General features: G+C 48.5%; 1 protein-coding gene across 1 annotated transcript in view; it reads right to left on the reverse strand.

The window, feature by feature from the left end:
- The window catches only part of LOC115532541 (protein O-mannosyl-transferase TMTC2), a 61,995-nt gene that overhangs the window by 34,343 nt on the left and 3,229 nt on the right, over positions 1–24,423 (reverse strand). The window contains exon 2 of the mRNA XM_030342381.1: positions 4,789–5,470. Coding sequence (XP_030198241.1) covers positions 4,789–5,470 — 682 coding nt within the window. The remainder of the gene's footprint in view (positions 1–4,788; positions 5,471–24,423) is intronic.

Raw genomic sequence — 24,423 nt, forward strand, 5'->3', positions numbered from 1 at the left:
TCTCACGCTAAGGAGGGATCCGGAGCCTAGGGAGGCGTACAGCTCATACAGGAGGCCAATCATCATGGGTCAATTCTAGAGATACGAGCAGTCAAGATGTTCGAGAGACCCAGACGCTCAATGCCACAAGAACAAGTGTAATTCCCGCACATAGCCACAAACAAATGTGCAATGCCGCAAGGGACAGCATAAAGAGACATACGGGTATCCAGGGGGGCGGGAGTTCAGCACCATGCTTAGCCAATCAGAGCACATAACTGAGTCCACGCCTTCCCAGTAGATAAGTCCCAACACATAGCCCAGGGGGCTAGAACGCTCCAGGTAACGCATCCTTCAGATGCCCTACTAAGTGTACCTCCACGCATGCCCATACAATTCCCCTCCTTTTGCTTCATAGAGAATAGTCAAAAACATTACCAAATAAAGTGAGCTAAAGCGATCCTGATTCAGCAGACTTTTTCCAAAAGAACACGGCAATTTGCATGGTTGTGCAGCAGTTGTACTTTTTGTAGAAACATCTTTATTATTGTATGTTTTGATGGTTTTGAACTCACTTGTACGGCGGTAAATTAGTAAAGGTTAGTAGGTTAGTAAAAGGGATGAAACAGTACGTGTATTCATATTGAGTAAAACTTGAATAACTAAGTATTGAGTAAAATTAATGATTTACACAAAACAAATATGTATAGACATTAACCAGTGGTGTATAAAGTGGAATTAACGACATTATTATGTCGTTAATTCTTTATACTTTATGTTGAAATCCACATTAAGTAAAATGACGGCTGCACAAATGAAATGGCTGCCATCAGCAACAACTTCCCCGCAGCCTTCAGGCCACAATACACGGATAATTCCGGTAGCCAGTCCAGAGAGATCACCACAGCGAGGTCTGAGACACGTCTCTGGGGTAAAGGTTACAGAGTTCATGACCTGTTTGAAGAGCTTGACCCGCGATACACAAGTACTTCCAGCACACCTTTTACCCAGTAATTACCCAGTTATACCGGCCTTAATCAACAAGGCAAAATAACACATTGACATGATATCAGGAAAGCTTTCTCTTACGCAAACTATAGAGAGTTGGGACGTCTAGAGAGAGAGAGCTACCTTTGGATTGGAGACCAACAACCCAGTCAGACTTTGATTTTGTGTTGGAAGACTTATAGTTTCAAGTGGTCATGTTTTGTTTAAGCCACTTCTGTGTTGATCTGTGTCAAAGCTGTGTTTGAATCACTATTTTAAATTGCATATTTTATGCTGTAAAGCAGGCACTACTGTTTTGTTTATGTTTACATATGCTCCTGGAAACAGCATATGTATCCATGTTGAATACTGTTATAATAATAGATGGAAAATCTGAAAAAGTATGATGAATACTGTATGATGAGTAAGTTATGTGAAACAATTTTTCCCTTGTAAATAAATGTGTTTTTTCCATATTTAGCTCAGGTAAGAGGATCCCCATAACATCTGTATAACAATCAGTTTCGTGACGAATTGCATGGCGATAATTTCATATCTTATTATCATGATTCATAAGTGGAAACCTGGAACAGCTTTTCAATCACTTTGTGGATATGGGTTGCATTCAATTGTTGATATCCGTAACGTACTCCTCACTTAATGTGTTACACAATCGAAATTGGAGTCTCAACAATGTGTTGCATGTTTAAATAACACAACATTATGAGTGCTGCTTGAATTAATTTCCTACTGCGGGGACTCTTGTGCTATCTCCTGTTGTGCCAGAGAAGCAACTTTCCATTCTATTATTTACATGAAAACAAGGTCCACCGTGAGCCAAACCAATATGGAAGGCAGAATATAGAAGACACCATTTCACGGCTGAGCTCCTCCGGCTTCAGGATAATCAGCCCAACATCGAACGGTCAGCGGGCATAATCATCTGCCTGACCTTAACCAGAATAAGCAGGCAGGCAAAGGTCTGGAAAAAGAAATGAAATAAAATAACATGGAGCGTTCTCTGAGGAGCTTGAGAAGGACGAGCATCAGATATTTTCTCTACTGATTGGCTGCTCTGTCTTTGTTCCCTGGAAGGATTCCTGAACATGTTTTTCTTCAAATTATTCCTGTTATTCAGCCCTCTGATTCCAAATTATTGTCCTGCATCCAAGAATACAGATTGCACGATCTCTGTTTGAAATGCAAGAGCAGGAAACAATTTAGACTCGGTCTTGGAGGTATGATTTCGTTCTACTCCTACACCCAGTAACAGGAAGGCAGTTCATGCTCACTGCTGCCATCATACTGTCTTCTGTTGGTGACAGACCGAAGGGATCAGAAACATTTTAGGATTCTACGATGATCATTAAAATTACCATATTCTACACTGCAGTGTCTGCTGCACCCTTTCTTAATCATTGCACGTACAAACACACATGCACACACGTAGACAGGCTCACATAAATACAAACACACACACACAAGTACACACACAAATGAGCGTGTGCGCACACACACACACACACACACATACACACAAACACAGGCACACACACACACACGGCCTTCCGTCATACGCAAGTGCTTGCACATACAATTACACACCTAGCAGTGCCTCCTTTCAAACTTCATTTCCCTCTGATTAGCTTGTTCGTAAGAGGAGAGAATGAGTTTCTGCTGCGTTCTGCCGTGTCCAGGTGGGGTGAAGTGAAGAACAATCCCCTGCCTGCTTGTGGAACCGTAGAACAATCCCCCGTCTATCTGTGGGACCGTAGAACAATCCCCCGTCTATCTGTGGAACCAATGACAGGAAGTTTGTCCTGATGTTTCATTGCCAACCTTTTCATTGTATTCGTTGTGAGGCAATTACCATAGCAGCCTCCTCCACCAGCCCCCCCCACCAGCAGAACCACCCAATGAGGAGACAGAGCCGAGAGCGAGGCACAAAGGGCAGATAGGAGGAAAGGAAATGAGGGCATAGTTTCCTTATTCCTTCTCATTCTCTCAATCTCCCCCCTCCCCCTCCCCCTCTAACACTTGTTCGTTTTCTCTCTGTCTCTCTCTCTCTCTAACACTTGTTCGTTCTCTCTCTCTCTCTCCCTCTCCCCCTCTCTCTCCCTCTAACACTTGTTCGCTCTCTCTCTCTCTCTCTCTCTCTGTCTCTCTCTCTCTCTCTCTCTCTCTCTCTCTCTCTCTGTCTCTCTCTCTCTCTCTCTCTCTCTCTCTCTCTCTCTCTCTCTCTCTCTCTCTCTCTCTCTCTCTCTCTCTCTCTCTCTCTCTCTCTCTCTCTCTCTCTCTCTCTCTCTCTCTCTCTCTCTCTCTCTCTCTCTCTCTCCAGACGTCTGGCCTACAATCGCGCAGCCGATAGCCCGGTCCGCTGCCCCTCCCCTCCCTCCCCCCCTCGCCTAACGAGCCCCCTGCCAAGATAGCTGTGACTGTGGGGAATAGGGGGGGGGGGGGGAGGGGCTATTGCCATGGTGATAAACGAGCCAGATGTGCCGGGGGCTCGTTTGCAGCACCGTGCCACGGAGGGCTGGCAGCACACCCTGTCTGCCGCTGCTGTTGCTATTGGGGCCGGTCGCCAAGGAGATTGTTTCTGTGCAAACTAGGTAGAGGACAATGGCTCCCCGTCGGCATGACGGCGGGGGAACACAGGAGCCCGTCTGTGACAGCCCAGAGAGGTGATGAAACCCTCCAGACGTTAAGGCAACAGATTGAACCGCTACCACTACTACTACTACTACCAGGCTCCCGCTACGACTGCGGTGGAGCCCTCAACATACGGTCCCCGGGATCTGGCCCGGGAGTTTCTGTGAGGACTTAATGTTCTCATCGATTGTGCTGCTTATCGGAGGGGGGGGGACATCTTGTTTCGTTTTGCACAGGAGAACTCCCCGTCCACGGGGCAGCCTAGCGTGGGTTTAGGGGAATGTTGACGGTTTTGTGAATTCTGCGATGATAGCAGTTTGGAGCACTCCAGAGCACACCTGACCTATTGTTTTGTGAAACGTAGGAAATGTAACAATGGAATAAAAAATACCAGGAGTACAATGCAAAAAGGGAAAAATGCAAAAAAGAGATTTTGCATAAGCTGAGAGAAAATTGTTTTCCCTTACCTATTTACCTGAAAGGGATTTGTATGTGTTTGAAAAGAGGGGATACATATTGCCTCATCACTTATGAGTTACGTGTCTAGATATTGATTTATTCTACAAATTATTGCCAGATTATCTTTACAAGAAATGTGACAGGGCCTGGTAGGGCAACAGGAAACACAAGATACAAATAGACTAATTGCTTTCTCAAACTATGCTATCCAGGTTTTTCTGTATAATATTTGTTCTGTCTAACGTGTTAAGCATATCTGTAAATATCGTAGGTGGAGGGGGCGATTCCCACTGCAGCCCCCGCCTGAACCAGCCCTGTTGACAGAACCCCAGACGACGGATCCCCACTACGAACGCATTCATTTGCATTATTCAGAAACCACACGCAGGAAACATTACCAACAGACAACAGCGTTTCCTCTCAGACAGGAAGGAACAGGGAATCAGATATGCAAAAGCACGGGGACATGCTGAGAGAAAAGCTAACACACACCTCCTCCATCCCCCCCATTGCTACTGAAGCCCCCCCACACACACACACACAATCACACACACACACGCACGTATCAACACACACAAAAACACACACTCAGACAGGTATCCACACACACACACACACACATGCACGTACCCAACCCCACGCACAAACACACACACAGACACACACACACAAACCCAGACACACACACGGACACACACAGACACACACACGTACCTTTCCCAGCAGCAGCAGCAGCGCCTGCCGCAGGCGGAGCCTCTGGACCAGGAGGAGGTCGTAGGCGGCCGACACCGCCAGCACCGTCACCCCCTGCTCCTTCCACAGCATGCTGGCCGCCGCGCACAACAGGCTGCCCAGCATCCAGGCCCAGCACCGGAGCACGCCCCCACCTCCACCTCCTCCACCACTCTCCCCACCACCCACGTCACCATCACAGTGCCGGGTGGGGGTCTGGAAGGCCCCGGTCGGGGGGAGGTCTCGGCGGAGCCCGCAGTGCCGGGCGTAGCAGAAGACGGAGAGCAGGAAGAAGAGCGCGGCGCCCACGTCGGCGCGCCCCACCACCCCGGCCACGGCCTCCGTGTGGGCCGGGTGCGAGGCGAACAGCAGCCCGGCCAGCAGGCTCCAGGGGGGCCCGTCACCGCCCGGGCCGCGCAGCAGGGGCCCGCACAGCGCGGTGAAGAGGCCGGTCACGGCCCCGTGGAGCCCCACGTTGACCAGGTGGTAGCCCCAGGGGCGCAGCCCGCCCAGCGCGTGGTTCAGCCGGAAGGACAGCGTGCAGAGCGGCCGGTAGGACTTGTGGCTGCCGCTGTGCGTGAGCAGCGTGCCCCAGAAGTCGTCGTGGAGGACGTTGGTCCACGGGGTCTCTGGCAGCAGGTCCTGGTTGGTCTTGATCGCCCGGCTGCAGACACCAACACATTCAACCCTTAGTGAACAATAGAAGCTTTACAGTCGTATTAACACTACAAGTGTAAGGTGCCACTCCTGATAAGTGCTTTGAAAGAATAAATAGTATAATTGTATAATATGTAACAAACAAGACACCCCCGCTCTCTTGCTCTCTCGCTCTCTCTCTCTCTCTTAGTTATCAATTAGTCATTCGTTATCAATTAGTAATTAATTAGTTATTTAGGAATAACTTAGTAAATAATATTATCAATCTATGGAAAAGGTTGCCGATGGTTGTTGGAGAATAGGATTGAGTGTGATGGAGGTTCGGTCACCTCGTTTCCAAACACATGTATATTAATGGGCCTCGATACCTTGAGGCAGGCATGAAAACCAAAAGGTGGAATCATTCTTTCTCCCAACGGAAATACATTCTACTCTGCTGAATGTATAATGTGTTGTGCCACGAGGCAAACACACATAGGTGTACTACACGTGCACACACACACACATGTGCACACACACACCAAAACATGTAAATGCACAAACACACACAAGCTTCGCTCCCTGCACACGCATACGCAAGCATGTGCATATGTCACGCGTACATACACAAACAGAGCCAGGTGGTTACCCCCAACCCCCCCCTTCCCTGGTGATGAGGCTGTGGTGAAATCTGACAATTAGCACATTATTATTATTATGAGAGAGTGGAGAGTGCTAATAGACCGTAACAAATGAGATTCATCTCCCTATTCCACCCGGACTAGAAGAAGAAACGGAAAAAAACACTGCAACACTCCAACCATCGAAAGCATGGCCGAATAAACATTAAGCACCAGGAAAATAATTACACCGTTATCTGTCTAGAACACATGGGACTAGTATTTTATAATAATGATGATAATGTTTAGTTCAGAGAGCGAACAAGGGAGAGATAGAGAGAGACTAAAAGAGGAAGAGAGAGAGAGCAAGAGAGAGAGCAAGAGAGAGAGCAAGAGAGAGAGCGAGAGCGAGAGAGAGAGAGAGAGAGCGAGAGAGAGGGAGAGGGAGAGGGAGAGAGAGAGAGAGACCCTCACCACCAGAACACAGCTCACAGCTAACAATCACAGCCTTTAAGTACACAATGAGGTAAGGCAGAGAAGTGGGGGGAATGACGAGACCATTATCAGGTACAATCTCCTGGAGAACGGGCCGGTTGAAAGGTTGGGTGCTAACGATCTGAATGGGAACGACCCGTTGGTCAGCAGAACCCTGTGACCCCCCCGCTGACCCCATCCTGGCGGGAGCCTCCGTGAACGTTCCCGTTTCCCATCATTGTTTTCTGCCGGAGGGGGAAAAGCAAACACTTGTTTCTCAGGCTCTGCGTCGCAGACCGTGTGTTGCACAACGAGATGCAGCTTGGTAGGTTTATGTGACTCTTCTCTCTTATTCCACTCCCTTAGTGGACGATCCATCAACACATGTTTACACCTTCCATCCGCAGTGGAGCCTTCAGATAAACATATTTGCGTGTTTATGTGAGTGCGGTCGGTGTTGTTGAATGAACTGCTGAGGTGTGTCCTGAAGAGGGAAGGGACGCGGAGAACGCATTACTGGACCGCAGCCGGGGGAACCGCCCCTGGAACCGGCCCGGACACGAAAGGCTGATAACGTTTCTCTCCTTCATCGGAGGAGGAGGAGGAGGAGGAGGAGGAGGAGGAGGAGGAGGAGGGGGGCTGGAGTTGGGTTTATTATTCCATATCAAACTCAATCAGATGTGAGCCATGTCCTAATGCCTCCACACACCCTCCACGCTACATCTGCCGTTTGTCTCTGCCTGCCCCGCGGCAATTACAGTATCCTGGTGAATTCAAAAGACACACCGGACCCCCAACTATATCCCCCCCCCCCCCCCCCCCCCCAATGTTTCTTGGCACATCCAGTGACTAAATACTGCACTGGAGAAATCATTTAAATATTCAAATCGACCACCCCTCTGCCCCCCCCCCCCCCTGCCCCACACACACAAACAGACACCGAGGACAGCTGAAGAGAATGCACTAGCAGTAAGAGGTGGTTTAAAAAAGATATGCTGTCAGCATGTGTGTGTACATTGTGTGTTGTATGTGTGTGTGTGCGTTTGTGTGTGCGCGTGTATGTGTGTGTGTGTGTAAACTGTGTGTTACATGTGTGTTAGCACACGTGTTGTCCCTGCAGGAGGCAATGATACAAATATGTAGTGTACGCATAGTATGTTATGTCAGTAAAGGTTGACATTGTCCCCAGGTTCATTGATTGCATTGATTGAGTGTGTGTGTGTGTGTGTGTGTGTGCCTTTGTTTGTGTACGTCTGTGTGCACATGTGCATGTGTCTGACCATGCCTTGTTCGGGTTTTGTGTGTGTGTGTGTGTGTGTGTGTGTGTGTGTGTGTGTGTGTGTGTGTGTGTGTGTGTGAGGTTGCTGCTGATGACTTCATCAGGGCCTGTCAGTGGGTGGGGGGGGGGGGGGGGGCTGGGCGGCCATGATGGAGTGGTCTCCCGTAGTGACGGCTCTTAGGGGCCGTCCTTTGTATTCCACCGCCGTATGTGGGACAGGCGGGCGGGGGAGGGGGGGCTGCTGGGGGGCTGCTGGGGGGGCTCCATTCACGGCGCACAAAGTACAGGACGGGGTGTGTGTGTGTGTGTGTGTGTGTGTGTGTGTCTTTTTCCTTTTAGATTCTGAGGACATATGAGTAGGTGTATTTTTTGGAGAGCCATTGGTGAGAGTCTGCCTGTTTGCTTGTCTGTGTGTGTGTGTGTGTGTGTGTGTGTGTGTGTGTGTGTGTGTGTGTGTGTGTGTGTGTGTGTGTGTGTGTGTGTGTGTGTGTGTGTGTGTGTGTGTGTGTGTCCGTGCGAGTCAGTGAGTGAGTATGTGTTTGATTGTGTACCGGTTTATGATTGAATGAGTGATTGAGTGGGTGTGTGTGCGTGCACGTACATATGTGTTTTTTGTTTGTGAGCGTATGTGTGTGAGTGCATGTGTGTGTGTGTGCATGTGTGTGTGTGAGCAAGTGTGCGTGTCTGTGTGTGTGTGTGGTAGTGGGGGGGGGGGGGGGGGGTTTAAGTGGTTCTTTCACCTGTCCCGGTCATCAATGGAGACACAACCAGACTGGTAGGGCTGATCTGGTGTGTATGTCGTTTCAAAATGCAAATGTGGCCACTCCATAACCCCCCCCCCACCCCCCCCACACTCCACCTCCCCCCCCCCTCCACCCCCTTTCTGCCCAGCCAATAGATGTGTATGTGTGTGTGTTCTGTCCTTTGTTGCTTTCCTGCCGAAGCTTTTACTGAGGAGGAGGTTGTTTTTTATCGGGCAGCTTCCAACCAAAAGCACGATTTGAAAATACTAATCTGAAATAAGGTTTGCACTTAAAACGTCTCCAGACACAAATCACTTCCTTCTGTAATATATCTGTAACATAAATAGATATAGACATATATTTAGATGTTTCAATGAACTTCCTTCCCCGCCTGTAAAAGTCCCCTCTAATCAGCTCTGGGTATCAACCATGTGCGGTTGTACGGCCGTAAAAAATGTTTGGGCTTCGCCTCGACCGCTTTGACACAACTTGTTGTTTCGTGTCGTGCGGGTCCACACGACCAACGCAGCCTCTTTAATCAGAGCCGGTGTTTAGCCTCCAGTTCTGTGTTGACATGCACCCAGTGAAACACACGCAGTCCGCCGTCCCCCCCCCCGGCTCCCTGGTCCGCCGTAGGCGCCCGTCGGTTTACACGCTCGCCAAGCCGTACACAGGCGCTGCATTAAAACAACACCGCAGCAGTCATCAATACCGCGTCGGTAAATGTTGCACTGGAGGACAGTGTAAATATTTGGGCCTGGGGCCAGCCTGTCTGCTACATCGTGCACGAGGCCCGCCCGTGGCTACACGGATAAACGCTTGTAGCATAAACCTGGCTGACTTAAGGTGCTCTAGGTGGGATGGATGACAACAGCTTCGATGGTGAGTGAGGAGCTAGCATGTACTGGGGCAGGTTTAGTCATCGGTGATGAGAACCCTTAGCCCACACGGTAGAAGGACATTAGCCTGCGGGCCTTGTCGACGTTACCCTTACATTTTTTCTTTGTTAGCGATTGTTCCTGTTTTTCTGTAGCATGCTGTGGTCATCTTTACCATTTGCTTTTCTTATATATTTATCATTTCCTAGCTCAGACCAACAAATTTTCATTAATATGTATATGTCTTCTGTGGCGATTTATCAGCCATCCATATGTTGATTAGCCTGAGCATTATAAGTGTGTGTGTGTGTGTGTGTGTGTGTGTGTGTGTGTGTGTGTGTGTGTGTGTGTGTGTGTGTGTGTGTGTGTGTGTGTGTGTGTGTGTTAGACAGCTCCACATCACCTTGGTGAAAGCCCAATGCTAACAGGATTAGCCAGTGATCATAGACCCCACATCGTTTCTGAAACACGCAGGGGTCAAGGGTTGTATAATCTCATTAAAGGTGCCTCCCTGTGTGTGCGTGCATGTGTCTGTGCGTGTGGTTGTGTGTGTGCGAGCGTGCCGATGTGTTTGAAAGAGACAGAGAGAGTATGCAAAAGTATGCGCTCCATTGATACGTCCAAGCTCACACATATTATTAATATTTGCATATCCACTTTGCATATAAACAAGGCCACGTTATGTAACCCACTCCACCCCCTGCGGGCTCTCAATGCGGCGGTGGTTGAGCCATTCAGAGGCGTTGGGGCGTCCCGTCACCCCACAGCTGGTGAGGGGATTAATCACTGGCCACTCTGCCGTGTGCGGACAGGGCAGCGTATCGGAACTCATTGCTCTGGACCCCGCTGGAGCTGGACTCCACTGCCTCTTTGTCGCGGAGCGCTCCCATCCATCATGGTGTGAGTGCGTTGCATCATCCCCGCAGCCGCTGTTGCGAGCTGACATACACTAGCCGTGATTTATTTAGTGACGGCGTCATTCTATGATCTATAAGTGAAGTGAAGGGCCGCAGAAAGAAGGGAGGGGGAGAGGGGGAGAGGGCGAGAGGGAGGGAGACGGTGAGAGATGCTGTTGTTGTGATGCTGTTGATTTAATATTCTCAACTCTGTAGTGTATTTATTTGTTGTTGGTTGCTTTGTTGTGTTTGTAAGATGCCTTGGCAATAGCGTTACATCATTCATGCCAATAGAGCAAATCTAATTGAATGGAACTTGACAAAGAGAGCAGAGAGTGAGAGAGAGAGATTGAGAGAGGGAGAGATAAATAAGAGAGATAGAGTCTCGGAGTGAAAGAGCATGACAGAGAGAGAGCCATCGAGAGAAAGAGAGAGGGACAGAGAACAAAGAAGACAGAGGGAGCGAGAGAAAGACCAATAACTGCTCTGTGAGGTGTAAAACAACCCCCCCTCCTCTCCTATTAACTGTATTTCTGCATGACTCAGGTTTAAATTACTTCCTCTTGGGAAACGATCGGCGAGCTCCTAATCAATTGCTCTTCCTATACATGTGGAAATCTATTTCCTGTTCCTGCTGAAAGTCGCCTTACACTGGGTGTGGGGGGGGGGGGTACTGGCTCCCCATAGGTTTCCCCTCGCTCTGCGCGGCATTACGTCACAGCCAGGAGCTGTGGAGGCCCCTGGGGTGGGCGGTCCCAGGCCGTCCGGACCGAGGGCTGGCAGAACAATGCCCAGCCAGGAGTGGCACCACCACCACTTTCCCACACTCAATCCCTCGTGAATTGGCAGAAATATGGGACACGGGGTCGGGGGGAGGCGTGACGATGGGCCCTTCCATTTTAAGTTCAGCATCAAACTGTGTGTTTGTGTCCTGCGCTGCCGCTGCAGATGGAGGTGGGCATGATGCTGTAACGCATCTCTGGGTACAGTGGCCCTCAGAAAGGAACAGACTAAACCACACCAACAGCAGCACGGAGATGGAGTCGCTTTAGTCGTCAGTTCAATTGAATGATGAGCGAGAGAGAGAGCGAGAGCGAGAGCGAGAGCGAGAGAGCGAGAGAGCGAGAGAGAGAGAGAGAAGATAAAATACTTAATCTTGAGGCTAATGAAAATAGTTCCCTTTTGTTTATAGATCTTTTTCATTTAGAGGTTGTTTTTTTCAAAGGACGCTCACATGTGCTGGGTCTTTGATTTGGTGTCTATTTGTTTCTGATTTGCGAGGAATGCGCTCACTGTGAAGTTCCTCCTGAACGGCTTCCAGACCATAATAACCATAAGCTGAACGCAGATGACACGATGAGGGGGACGGAAAACATGCGTGTCGTTTTATCGTTTTGAATATTGTTTACAACGCTTAGACACGACAGCGCGGGGAACAAGGCGAAACTCCCTGCGTATTCAAAGCAGGCTCGCTTCCAGCACCTCCTTTCATCTCCATTCAGATCCCTAGATCCATCGACCCGCAGATAAAAAACGCCAGATCCTGAGGCACGTCCTGGTAGTTTACCTCAGTGAACCATTCCCAACAATATGGATGTTGGATGTCAAAAGTACCGGGCCAATTAACTAACGACTACAGGTCTATTTTAACATTCAGAAAGCTTGGGTGGATGTAGCAAATGACACATTGCATTCCTGCTTAATTGAAGCAATTGGGAGTTCTTTCTTTGGCTCAATGACCCGTTTGTACTTTTATTTATTGCTTAGGAAGTCATGCATGACAAGTGTGTGATTATGAGGCTGTCCTTGATAGGGAACTTTCTGCTGATGCAATGACCAAGAGGCTTTGACTTGAGCAAGCACTTATTGAAGCAGTACCTGGATATGATATAATAAATCAGCAGAGGAGCATGCCTGGACCCATGTCCGCATTATGTTGAACACAAAAATGTAAATGACCTTTGATGACTCCCCCCCCCCCCCCTACTTACACTCATAGTCGAATAAACAGGAAATACAACACCACACAATGTTTGGTCCGTCTAATACTTCTCCCAACGCAACAAACACTAAAGCTGACAAATTAAAAACAGATCTCCAAAAATGAACGATAATTGTTTATGATTAAAAGCTCCTTCAACCGATTCCAACACGTAATAATACAATAAACGTCGCGGCACACATCACCACTGAAATATCCACAATCCATCCCATGATTAAAAGAACCCATTCCTCTGGGCAGTCTTGTGCCCCATTACTGAAGGCCAGCTGCCTTCCCTTCATCAGCCAACCCTCCTACCTGATTAAGATAAATCTCCCACCAACCCTACTCCTCCATCACCAACCCCACCACCACCTCCTCCTCCACCACCTCCTCCTCCTCCACCACCACCACCACCTCCTCCTCCTCCACCACCTCCTCCACCACCACCACCACCTCCTCCACCACCTCCTCCACCACCTCCTCCTCCATCACCACCACCTCCTCCACCACCTCCTCCACCTCCTCCTCCATCACCACCTCCTCCACCCCCCCCCCCCAACACCTCCTCCTCCACCACCTCCTCCTCCACCACCTCCTCCACTACCACCACCTCCACCACTACCATCTCCAACACAACTACCACCACCACCTCCTCCACCTCCTCCTCCTCCACCCCCACCACCCCCACCCCCACCTCCTCCTCCTCCTCCCCCACCCCCACCACCACCTCCTCCACCCCCACCTCCTCCTCCTCCTCCTCCTCCTCCACCTCCTCCTCCTCCTCCTCCTCCTCCACCCCCACCACCACCTCCTCCTCCTCCACCCCCACCTCCTCCTCCACCACCACCTCCTCCTCCTCCTCCACCCCCACCACCACCTCCTCCTTCTCCACCCCCCCCAACACCTCCTCCTCCTCCACCTCCTCCACCACCACCACCACCTCCTCCTCCTCCACCTCTTCCACCACCTCCAGACACAACACTGGCCACTCACAAATATTGGTGGATTCTAAGCAACCAATCAGAATTCTTTCCGCCGAGGGGGTTTTGTCTTCAAAGGAGGCACACCGGTACGAGCCCAGCGTCAGGAAGTCCGCCGTCTCTGCCCTCAGAACAGCGCCGTTGCTTTCATCTACTACCCCACACACACACACACACACACACACACACACACCCCCCTCATCCATAGTGAAGCCACCCCCTTCCTCCTTCTCCATGGGGGTCAGTAGCCATAAATCCAACAGCTTTCAAAGACTATTGCGTTGCACACGGTTTGTTGTTTTGTGAGTGGAGGGACAAAGCGCGTGACGTTGGGGTCACGTTGAGGCGTCTACAGATCTGCAGGAGAGACGGATTGACCCTGTGGCGGGATTATAATGAGGGTCAAGGAACAATGTTTTTATTTACTTGGAAATGCTTTCATGCAACAACACAGCCGTTAATGCAAGAAAAATAATACAAGCTTCTTGTGGGTCTTCAGAGCAGGGGTTCTGAGCTGGTTCAGCCTCAGGACTTACATGGGTCTTTAGTTATAAAGTCACAACCCAAAGAGATTGACCCATTTATTTACTTATATTTCTGCAGTCATCAATGCCGACATGTACAGTTAAACAGATGGAGCGACAAAAGCTGCAACACTTGAGGCTGAACTCAGCCATTTAAACATGAATTAACATCAACGTTTGATTTAATTCATTGGTTTTCTTCTAAAGATGATGGCGTATGCTGTGCGAACCACTCAAAATGCCCTTGCGACCCACTCGAGAATCACTGCTATAGATTATACTGCTGATGGAGGTAAACAAGATTTAATATATGTATATGTATGTTTCTCACTCGATTGGAAATGTTTGCAAAAAATCTTTAAGGGTAAAGGTCTGAACACCCCCACTAACCCTCTGTTCTTCCAAAAGGGAGGGGGTGGGCAGGGGGGTACACTGGCGAAGAGTAAAGCTCCAACCCCACCGGCTCTGCTTATTATATTCGCTGTTCCAGCCACGAGTGAGTTGACCCGAGGACCCGCCGCTGAAGTTAATGAAATGTGGTGACCCAATCAGCGCGTCTGACACTCCATCAGTCGTCTCTCAGGGCATCGATCCCTCGTCCTCGCCCACCTCAGGGGGCTGATCGATGGCCCCGCGTTAGCCGCATCGGCCAATCAGGGGCGGGTCCTGGCGGGCTAGCGCCGCGGTCGAGGCTAGCTCAGCAGGAAGGAGAGGAAGGACGACCCGGACGCACAACGGCCGGGTGAGCGATGGCGTCGGCAGGAAGGCTGTAATGAGCCCTCAGGACCCACAAGAAGAGGAGGCCCTGTGTGTGTGAGTGTGTGTATGAGAGCGAGAGAGAGAGAGAGAGAGAGAGAGAGAGAGAGAGAGAGAGAGAGAGAGAGAGAGAGAGAGATAGTGGGAGAGGGGGAGAGAGAGAGAGAGAGAGAGATAGAGCGCAGAATAGTAGAGAGAGAGAGAGAGAGAGGCAGGGAGAGGGAGAGAGAGAGGCAGAGAGAGAGAGAGAGCGAAAGGGAGAGAGCGAGAGCGAGAGAGAGAGAGAGAAATCAATGGCTAATAAAACTAATGCTCCTCACACTCCCCCTGGGGGAGGGAGGGGGAGGAGTGGGAGGAGGGGGGGGGGGGGCTGACGAGAAGTTCTTGGGTGGGAGGTTCGAAGGGAAAAAACTCACACCTCGTTAAACTGCAAAGTTAACTATATTTTTTTGAGGTGAAAAAGTATTACTTTTGGGCGGGGGGGGGGCAAAGGGAAAAGCACTTGGTAGCTTATATCAAGTATAACAATTATTGCTTTTCAGTTTTTTATTGGGTACAATCTCTCATAGGAAACAATAAATGTGTCAAAGCAACGTGCGCTCATTGCCAATTTTTATCCCAAGTGTAGGATTTTGCACCTTTCCCAAACAAGAGATTATTGTTGTCCCCCGTCGTCCCCTCCAATAAAAAAAGCTTTGTTTTTCCCTGACAAACCGTGAAAACTATTATTAAATGCTTGATATATATTGGCACCTCGGAGCGGCCCAATAAATAAAAAAACAAACGTCCCCTGGTGTTGTGTGGGAGCCTGCCTCCATCTCTTTGAGAATCCCTCTTGTGATGTATCAAAGAGCGCTCAGACTGAGTTTCAGCGTGTCAAGGCCTCTTCTACAAGTTAGAAAACCAAGTCGCGCTGCAGAATGTAGCACATCAATCCATCTTGCAGTTGGTAATTTATGCAGCCACATTCACACCGCTAATTATTTCATCAATTTCTTCATTTAGTGTTTTTGTCGTTGATTATTTTCTCAACTCTACCCTCCACTTCATACTGTACTCTGTCTGTCTGTCTGTCTGTCTGTCTGTCTGTCTGTCTGTCGGTCTGTCGGTCTGTCGGTCTGTCGGTCTCTCTGTCTCTCTGTCTCTCTGTCTCTCTGTCTCTCTGTCTATATGGTGTATTTCTCCAAGGCAGCTCATTCATCACCAGCGTAACTGTTCTTGTTGTATATAGTATTAGTACCTTTACTCATCAGCTTGGCAAATCATACGTGAACCAGGGATGAGAAAGCTTGATTAATATAATCATATTCCCTCTATTATCATTACTAGTAATCAAAGTCATCAAAGCAAGCTACGATCCAGGCTCCCTAATTATTTTTTCCCCCTCTCTCTCACACACGTGCATGGTGCACGCAAGGACTCACGCACACACGCAGCCAGGCACACACGCACACACACAGACAAATAAAGTGTGGTTGCTGCAATTTTAAACAATATAATGTTATTATTAATAGAAAACCACAATGACTTGAATATAAATAACCTTTTGGGGTGCATGTTCAGGGCTCGGGACAGAGAACAATAGATCTGAGGCTCAGAGGGATGCTCTACCGACGCCACAGAATCCATTGAATTATCATTTCCACACACAGGCACACACGTTTACGTGCAAAAATGCACATATGCAAAACAACACCAGATGCAAAGACAATGAGGTTACTTACTTATGCAAAACACATCCACACCCACAAACACATACACAACAGCACCAATTCTGAAACACACCAAACACACACACACAGGCACACAAACGCACACATACACAGACTGCAAAGGGTAAGAGACTGAATAGGGAAAAACAACAGCCTGATCCGATTCATCATTTTCTGAAGTGGCTTCGTGACAACTTCATTTTCCCCCACTCTCTCCTTTTCTCTCCCCCTGCCTCCCCCCTCTCTCTCCCTCCCGGGCCACTCCAGGACTCTGTCGGCGGTTTTGAAGGGCTTCTTGGCCGCCTCACGCTCACCACACTGAGCATGCCGTCCCCCTCGCCAAGGAGACGCTGTTTGAGCCAATCAAACAGCTCCTGCCCGGGCCTGGTGTGTGCATCAGAGCAGGAAGGCTCTCTAACCACGCCGGCTCCCCGATCCTCCTCCTCTCCGGTCACTTGTTCCACTAGTTAAAGCATCGGCGAGTTACAGCGGCGTGCAGAGGGGAGCCAGTGTCTCTGGCCCTCTCCGAACACAAGAGGCGGACGCTTTTTGTTTTGGGGTTTTCAAACGTCTACCCGGCGGTTACTCCGTCTGAACAAAGGGCTCGACCGAGGCTGGCGCTAAGCTGCTTTCGGACCGCTGTCCGTCCGTTGGAGGGGGGGGGGGGGGGGGGTTTGGGGAGTTGGTTAATAACGAGAACCCGAGCCCTAATTGTCGATGACAAATGGGCCTGGCCAGCAGAGGATCCATGTGTTGTGGTATCGCCAAGGATACCACATGAGCCGTGGAGAACAAAGCGCTGTACTGTTCCTGCTCAAAAGGCCTTCTTGTGTCCACATTCTCTCCATTCACCCTCTCCCCCCTCTCCCTCCTCTCCCCCCTCTCCCCCCTCGCTCCCTCTCTGCGTTCCACTGGATCTGATTTGTAATCGAAGCATATATGTATTCCCTCAGACGCCTCTGGCATTGTACAGGAGAACAAGACATGCACTCACAGAGGGCACTTGAGGATAAAGGATAGGGTTTTTTCTCCACCAACGTTCTGTAAAGGGTTCCTATGGACAGGGTCCCTCCAGAGGCAGACTCAACCAATTAGTTCTCTGCGTTCAAAGGCTCCTAGATCTTTTTTAAATAGTTTGATATATTCTAGACATGAACCTAGAAATAATCATCGGAAAATTGCAGCTGGCAGTATAATATTATCCGTGTTTGTCAAAACTACAAACAGACATCCACATATTCTGGTCTGTTTTAAAAAATGCCATGGGACTGTATTATAGAAAAACATTCAAACGAACGTCATAAAACTATAATATTCCCTTTCCGAGACTGATGAGAGGGACAACTAGAGAAGATCTCGTGCCAAGATGTCGTGGCATATGCTGCAGCGCATTATATGAGTTTCTGCTCTTCAGACTCCATTCATCATTTTTGATGATTTTTTGGTAAAAAAACAACAAAAACATTTCATTGCATTTCAGATAGTGTGCAATCAGATTCATCTGCACTGGAGCAGAAGCGGTTGGACACACGATCGACAGAGCGAACCTCTCGTTAGCAAAGGATGCTATCCCACTACCATACTCTGTGCACTACCCCATACTATACTACTTCATACCATACCGTATACTACGTATGCCTCTGTGTGTTGTTGAGAGCAGAGCTCAAGACAGAATGCTCTTTCAGACACTATTTCAGCAAACCTGTCTGTTGCATGACAGGAATGCCCTTTCACCACCACAGCGACTTGTGTATGCTGCGGTGATGCAATGTATATATACAATTTGGGATGGACATTTAAACGTGTAATGAAGATAATAAAACCGGATACCAGCCAACTGGTCTTAGCCCAAAAGTCCTTAGCCCTGGCTTCTATGTACAGCGTTGTTATTGATCCCTGTAACATATTCTCCCCGTCTACGACAAATGGCTTTCTGACACCGGATGGAGATAAACGCAGTGTGCCTGAGGGCTGAGGCCTCGGAGAGCGTTATCAAATGTCGATCCCTCCCATCCATCAGGGTCGGCCCCTGGTGCGCCACCTGTGGAGGCGAGGCCATGTTTATTTATAAAGACATTCCTTCTGCCTCTAATGCGCTTTGGACCACAGCTCCTCCTCGGGAATAGCGTGCTAGGAAAGAGGAGACGGTCGATCCCGACTCAGCGAGATGGACGAGTGAAGGATTGAGCACAATTAAAATGGGAGGAGACTGACGGGATGGGGGGGGGGGGGGGGGGGGGGGGGGAAGAAAAATCACGGAATTGGAGAAAATTGGTCTAAATGTTTCCTGACCCTCCTCTGTGATTAAGGATGGAAATGTAACTGAAGGATGATGGGCTTCGTGTGGATAAAAGAAAACATTGACGGCAACAATCAGGCCACAACGGTTTGGCTTTCCCAGGTCGGATGGGAAATGATTTACTGCCCCAACAAAAAGAAGGAATGGCGAGGCCAGGAAATTACAATTTCTTGTGAATCGGCGGGCGCGCGGAGGTAGAGCCAGCACAACAACACCCAATCCCGCTTTTGTCATGTTTAAACTATCTGTTCCAATCACCCTTCCCTTTTGTTCCAGGAACACGGTTTCCATCATTGCTCTTCCCGAACGGCAGCCTATTGTATCACTGGGATGTGTAACACACACACAGACACAGATACACACACACAGACATACACACAGACACACAGACATACACAGAGACACACAAACACAAACAAAAACACGGAGCAGCAATCTCTGCTGTAAATAACACCGCCGGTAGAAGGACCTCTTCTCTCCTTCGTTTATCTGCGGCTCCACCGAGCTGGGGAGAGGCGCTCCTCCATTAATGGTCTTATCAGGAGGTAGCAGGGAGAGGGGAAAGCCAAACCACCCCCCCCGCCTCCCTCTGGTAAATCAAACCCGGACGGCTTGACTCATCACATATTCCAAAACGGAGTAGAACACTGAGGCGTAAAAAAGACTGGCAGGATTTACAAGAGCAGGTGCCTGGCCATTTTATTTACGTGTTATGACAAACTATAAAAGGCTTTGTTATGTTCATCAATCATAACTTAATAAAACCAACGCCCCCTCCGCACACACCTCACTACACGCTTTGTGATGCAGCGCAGACATCAATAATTATGATTTTTATTGTTCTTTGGCACATTATTTAAAACGGTTGAAAGGGTTGAAAGCTGACGTTATTAAGGCATCGTTTCTGCTAACATTGTCACACCTCGTCAGCCATTTCCGTTAACATTTGGTACCCTGCGGCCTCGGATCTCAAGACAGCAGACCCGGACACCAGCAGCCCCGGTCCCTCAAACCCCCAGGTTTATGAGCGTGAAGCACCAACCGATCGTTCTGCCCGAGGCTGGGCCTCAGCCTGGTCCAAACCTCCCCGAGCCAGCGGCAGGTGGGTGGACTTTCACGAGAACAAGGTGCCACTATGCATGCAAGGAAACCAAGTTTTGGGGCTGAAAATAAAAAAATGTTTTCCAAAGGTCTAGGCCATCTTTACATTCCCTCCTCCTAGCAGGATGGGACGTATCAGGTAAAGCAATCCTAACATTTGTACAATATTTACACAATGTTATCTGCTGTATGGGGAGCCAGCTCCTGGAATTCAGGCAAATAGACGATGATACAATCTAGGTCCTTCACATGTTGCCCATACGTTTGAGTTGTGTTTTCACAGGATGACCAGATGTGCAATCACAAAGCCCTTTCTTTATGTGCCATGCTTACATTGACACAGAGCTTCCGAAGGCGTACAGATACGAGCGATGGAATAACAGGGGTTTGTTATCTATACATACAGAATATATGTATAAGTTTCACAAAATACTTTGAAATCAAACTATTTTCACAAAGTGCTGGCGTGCCATCCCGAGTCGTCTCGACCAGCACGCCGCATTGAGGTCAGCCTTTCCCCTCTCTTACCATAAAACCGTCTCAGCCTCAAGGGTCGTAAAGCGCCAAATATTCCGAAAAACCCCAAGAGAGTTCAGCTCAGATCACGCCAACCACAGAGGGACAAATCAGGGCAGACTGTTATTTTAGATCCTCCTCAAGGCAACTTCCAAGACCTGAAGTATGCCAGCAGGTCCCAAACGTGCACGCCAAGCCGAGCGCACGTACGGTAGACGTGCCGATGGCAGAATAAACGACGAGACAAGACCTTTGAGGTCGCGGTCGTCGGATTGTATGGAGAGCATTGTCAGCTGCGGTGAAACAATAGTCATGCTTAGTTTGCTTGTTTCGATGAAACGGGGGGGCAAGGGGGAGCAACCCTGTCACTTAAAGACAATACATGGCTATTGATTTAAGTAAGGGAGTCATCTGATACCGCAGTTTGGTTTTGTATTTCACCGCAACTGCTGTAAGGCATTTCCTGTTTTGGCTTTTCCGTCCAACTCTCTTGTCTTGTTTGTCTAAATGGGGAAAGTTGATGCCAGCTTGTACGTTTCGCACTGTGTGAGGAGTTCTTCCTTTCGCTGACAGGGAGGGGTAGGGGCTTTAAGTGCCCCAAGGTTGAAATTCAACCCCACCACCCCGACTCCGCCCCACCCCTACGTTGCTGATCAGTGACTTCGGGTCTCCGTCGATAAAGAACTGTGAAGCCCATTGGTAAGGCCGGACGAGGCCCTTATGAGGTGACGTGGTTCTCTTTGACCTACAGCTTCAACGCACTGCAGTATTTACACTACGCCACATCGCCATTCTGCATAAATCCAAAAGCCACGGAATGTGAGTTTGTATGTCAATGCGGGTAAATGAGGACGGCCCACAGCCCATGGAAACCCAGTGTTTTGGGAGATAGAGGGGGGGGGGATTCAGATGTTGCTCATACAAGGAGACCTGCGGGACTGAGTTTGGCGGGCGTGTCGCGTCTTGGCAGGCGGTGGGCGGGCTGGTGGTGCTGGTGGGGGGGGGGTCTGCCAAACCTCAGAAAGTAGAGGTAAGGGCCAGCCAAGGGTGAGGAGCGGCCCCCAAAGGCTACCCATCCTCATAGGCTGACAGGACCCCACGGGACCAAGAGAAAACAGACGGAAATAGCAAAGCCTCCGACGTTCTGCTCTGCTCGAGACTCCAGGGTGCCCTTCAGACGAGGGGGCCATAAAACTTTATCGCCCGTTATATTAATTAGGCTTTAAGTACGGAGCCCGCCAGCTCTTTGTCTGAGATATGATGAGTCGTGTCATGCTATTGGAGATTATGAATAAAGAGCCGTAAAGAACCAGCAAATGTCTGGAGTTTAGATGTACCTGACGCTGACCCAAACGTGATTTCATAACGGGCACAATAGGTTCTCTGGAGACGGAACTCAACTCATACAGAAGGATGCTTTGGACCAAGAAGAATTTGACGTGAAGATAAATCAAGAAAAAAAAAAAAAAAATTGCCATTCGACAAACCGGATTTCTCATGATCTTATTTGAGGTTCTGAAGTTAAAGTTTCCAATGCAGAACATCTGCGAGCTTCTCTGACAGTCCCTCTCAGCTGACCACAGAACGCTTACCAGAGTTCAATCTGCTTCTAATCAGAGCTGGTTGACTCTCCATTCACACTCTGCCATTGTTTGAATGACAGGCCATGGTTCTACTTCCCCACAGCAAGGGGCTTGTTGGTGCATCAATAGCCACACTCTTCCATGGGCAATAAGTAGAAACACATGGATACGCTTTGGGGACAGTGAGTTCATGGCTAATCCAGAAAACTGGTCTTTTTAAGATAATTTGAAACCACACATTTCAGCCCTTGACTGTTTCTCCTCCTAATACATAATCCCTGATGTCCCAGAATGTGGTGAAAAAGTAGTTTTCCCTGTAAAGAATCTTAGAATCCAGAGATACTTTATTCACTGGTTTTATTCACAGCGCTGCCAATTCTCTCGTCCTCAGGCTTATGCTTTATACTTATTCTTTGTTTTTCACTGACTATGAATATGAAAGTTATTCCTGGAAGACGCTAGTTTCCCCAAAGTATGTCCCCAGCCTATATCCACTTGGGGCATTGCTCATATTATAACACCATTAACACATCTAAGCCGGCCATAATTACAAACACAAACCAGAGACTTTCAGGAGGAATTGGTTGTAATGACTTGGGTGTGCCAGGATCAAGAAACTAGGCATACGCACGAGCTAGCTAAATTACAGCTATAAGCTGTAATATTACAGAGAGTGGCTGTTATTGTTAAAGGACATCCGATAACTCAAGGGGGAGCAATTTGGTATTCTTGAAATTGAATATTAATTAGGTAGTTCCCAATGCATTCCTTAAATATTCCTTAAGTATTACAGCAGGTAAAGTTGGGGAGAGGAAAAAGACACTTTGAATGCTTTGAGCGACATACCTCATACTACAATAAAATATTATTAAGGCACTTTCCTTGCATCCCTTGAAGTTAGTCTCACGATTCCCCAAGCTGTGATAGAACAGGGGAAGTGAGGGAAAATATTCATTTTAAGGCATTGTGACATACCTCATACTACAATAAAATATTACTAAAAAAGTTTCCTTGCGCACCTTTCAGCTGTTTGTCCGACAGGGAAAATGAGAAAGAAAATCGAAAAAAAGGCAATTTTAAGACGGAATACCTTATGCGACAATAAAACGATCACAGCAATCAATGCAATCCGCACCACAAAGACCCAAACGATGAAAGGTCGCGACCCTTTCTGTCATCGTCTTGCTTATTTATTCCTTCATTCCCTGTTGTTTTACCGGCTGCTGCTGAACATCAATACACACCATCAACACAACAACGCTCCTCATTGACGCCGTTTCCTCCCACTTATTGTAATTGCCCGAGACACATTTTCTGTGCGCTAGGCCACATGCAGGGGAGCTCAAGAAATAACAATTCCCTTGTTTTCCGGAGTTCATCCCAAGGCTTCTCAGTGTGCTCCTTGGTGATTGGGTGTTGTTTAGTTCAAGAATTTCCTCCTCACATCTTCGTAATACTTCAAGTGTGTTTGCAGCGCTGCTGTGTGGTCTGTCATCATTTATTTGTGCGTTTGTATTAACACTCAGCGGTCAGTTTAGAGCCCTCAAGAGTCCATACAATTAGCATGCCGCGGCAATAATCGTTGGACCTCAGAAACCATGACAGAGAGGCAACAGATGTGGAAATCAACAGTACTGTAGGCTGTGCTCATCCCAGAATAGCCTTTTTATTGCCTTTTAAGACATACGCTGCTGTTTATTCAAGAATATGACAACAATTAAATATATAATGGGGAAACAACGTGACTGTTAACTTATTTGAAACCCTTGCATGAAAATATGAGAGGTAACACCTGAAATGACGCCTTTGCCACATGATTTATTTAGTGTCTATTGCAGCGATAGCCACATGGTTAAAACGAGTCAGCTGTTCATTTGCAATAACAATGCACATTCTTCTTCAACAGTATATGTATCCATTTGTTAATCTCAATACTCTCATCTCATCTGGTAAATGTGTCTGGCTCTTTTGCAACTGCACTCTTACTCCTGTTCATGGGGGAGAAAAACTCCCGACGTAATTCATATTGTACAGCTATTCTGCTTCGACAGAGAAGACAAGACAGCTAATAACAGCCGCCTTGACCTTACATGACGGTAATGTGTCAAAAGCCAAACCCCTCCCCCCCCCCTCTTTACCCCCCCCCCCCCCCCCCCCCCACCAGGCTGTTATGAAACAGCCAGGGATGTTTTCACTGGGCTCCCTGGGGTGTCATAATGTCATCCTGAGTCTGAAGCAGAGACTGTGCCGTGCTGGCCGGGGGGATCACAGATGTATCTCAGGAGGACGGGGGAGATACATGAGGGTGGCCCCTGAAGGAAGCCATTGAACTCATTGAGGGTGAGTTCGTTGACTGGGCCCTTCCTCCTCACGTCCCCTCCTTCTCCCCTTGGGTGGTTCGGGGCCCTTCTCCCCTTGGGTGGTTCGGGGCCTAGGGGATAGTCTAAGGCAGTGGTTCTCCAACTATTTAAACATCAAGATATTTTCTGATATTTTTTTCCAGGAGAAATACCTCTTTTAACAGAACAAAAGATTTTGGTAAGGGAAAAAAAATGTGAATGATTATAAATAATGTGTTGGGTGTGATCATGCACATTGAATGGGTGGTGCAAAATGCTTAGTTTAATAAAGAACCT

This window comes from Gadus morhua, chromosome 19 (genome assembly GCF_902167405.1).
Source record: "Gadus morhua chromosome 19, gadMor3.0, whole genome shotgun sequence".
In the NCBI taxonomy this organism is placed as follows: Eukaryota; Metazoa; Chordata; class Actinopteri; order Gadiformes; family Gadidae; genus Gadus; species Gadus morhua.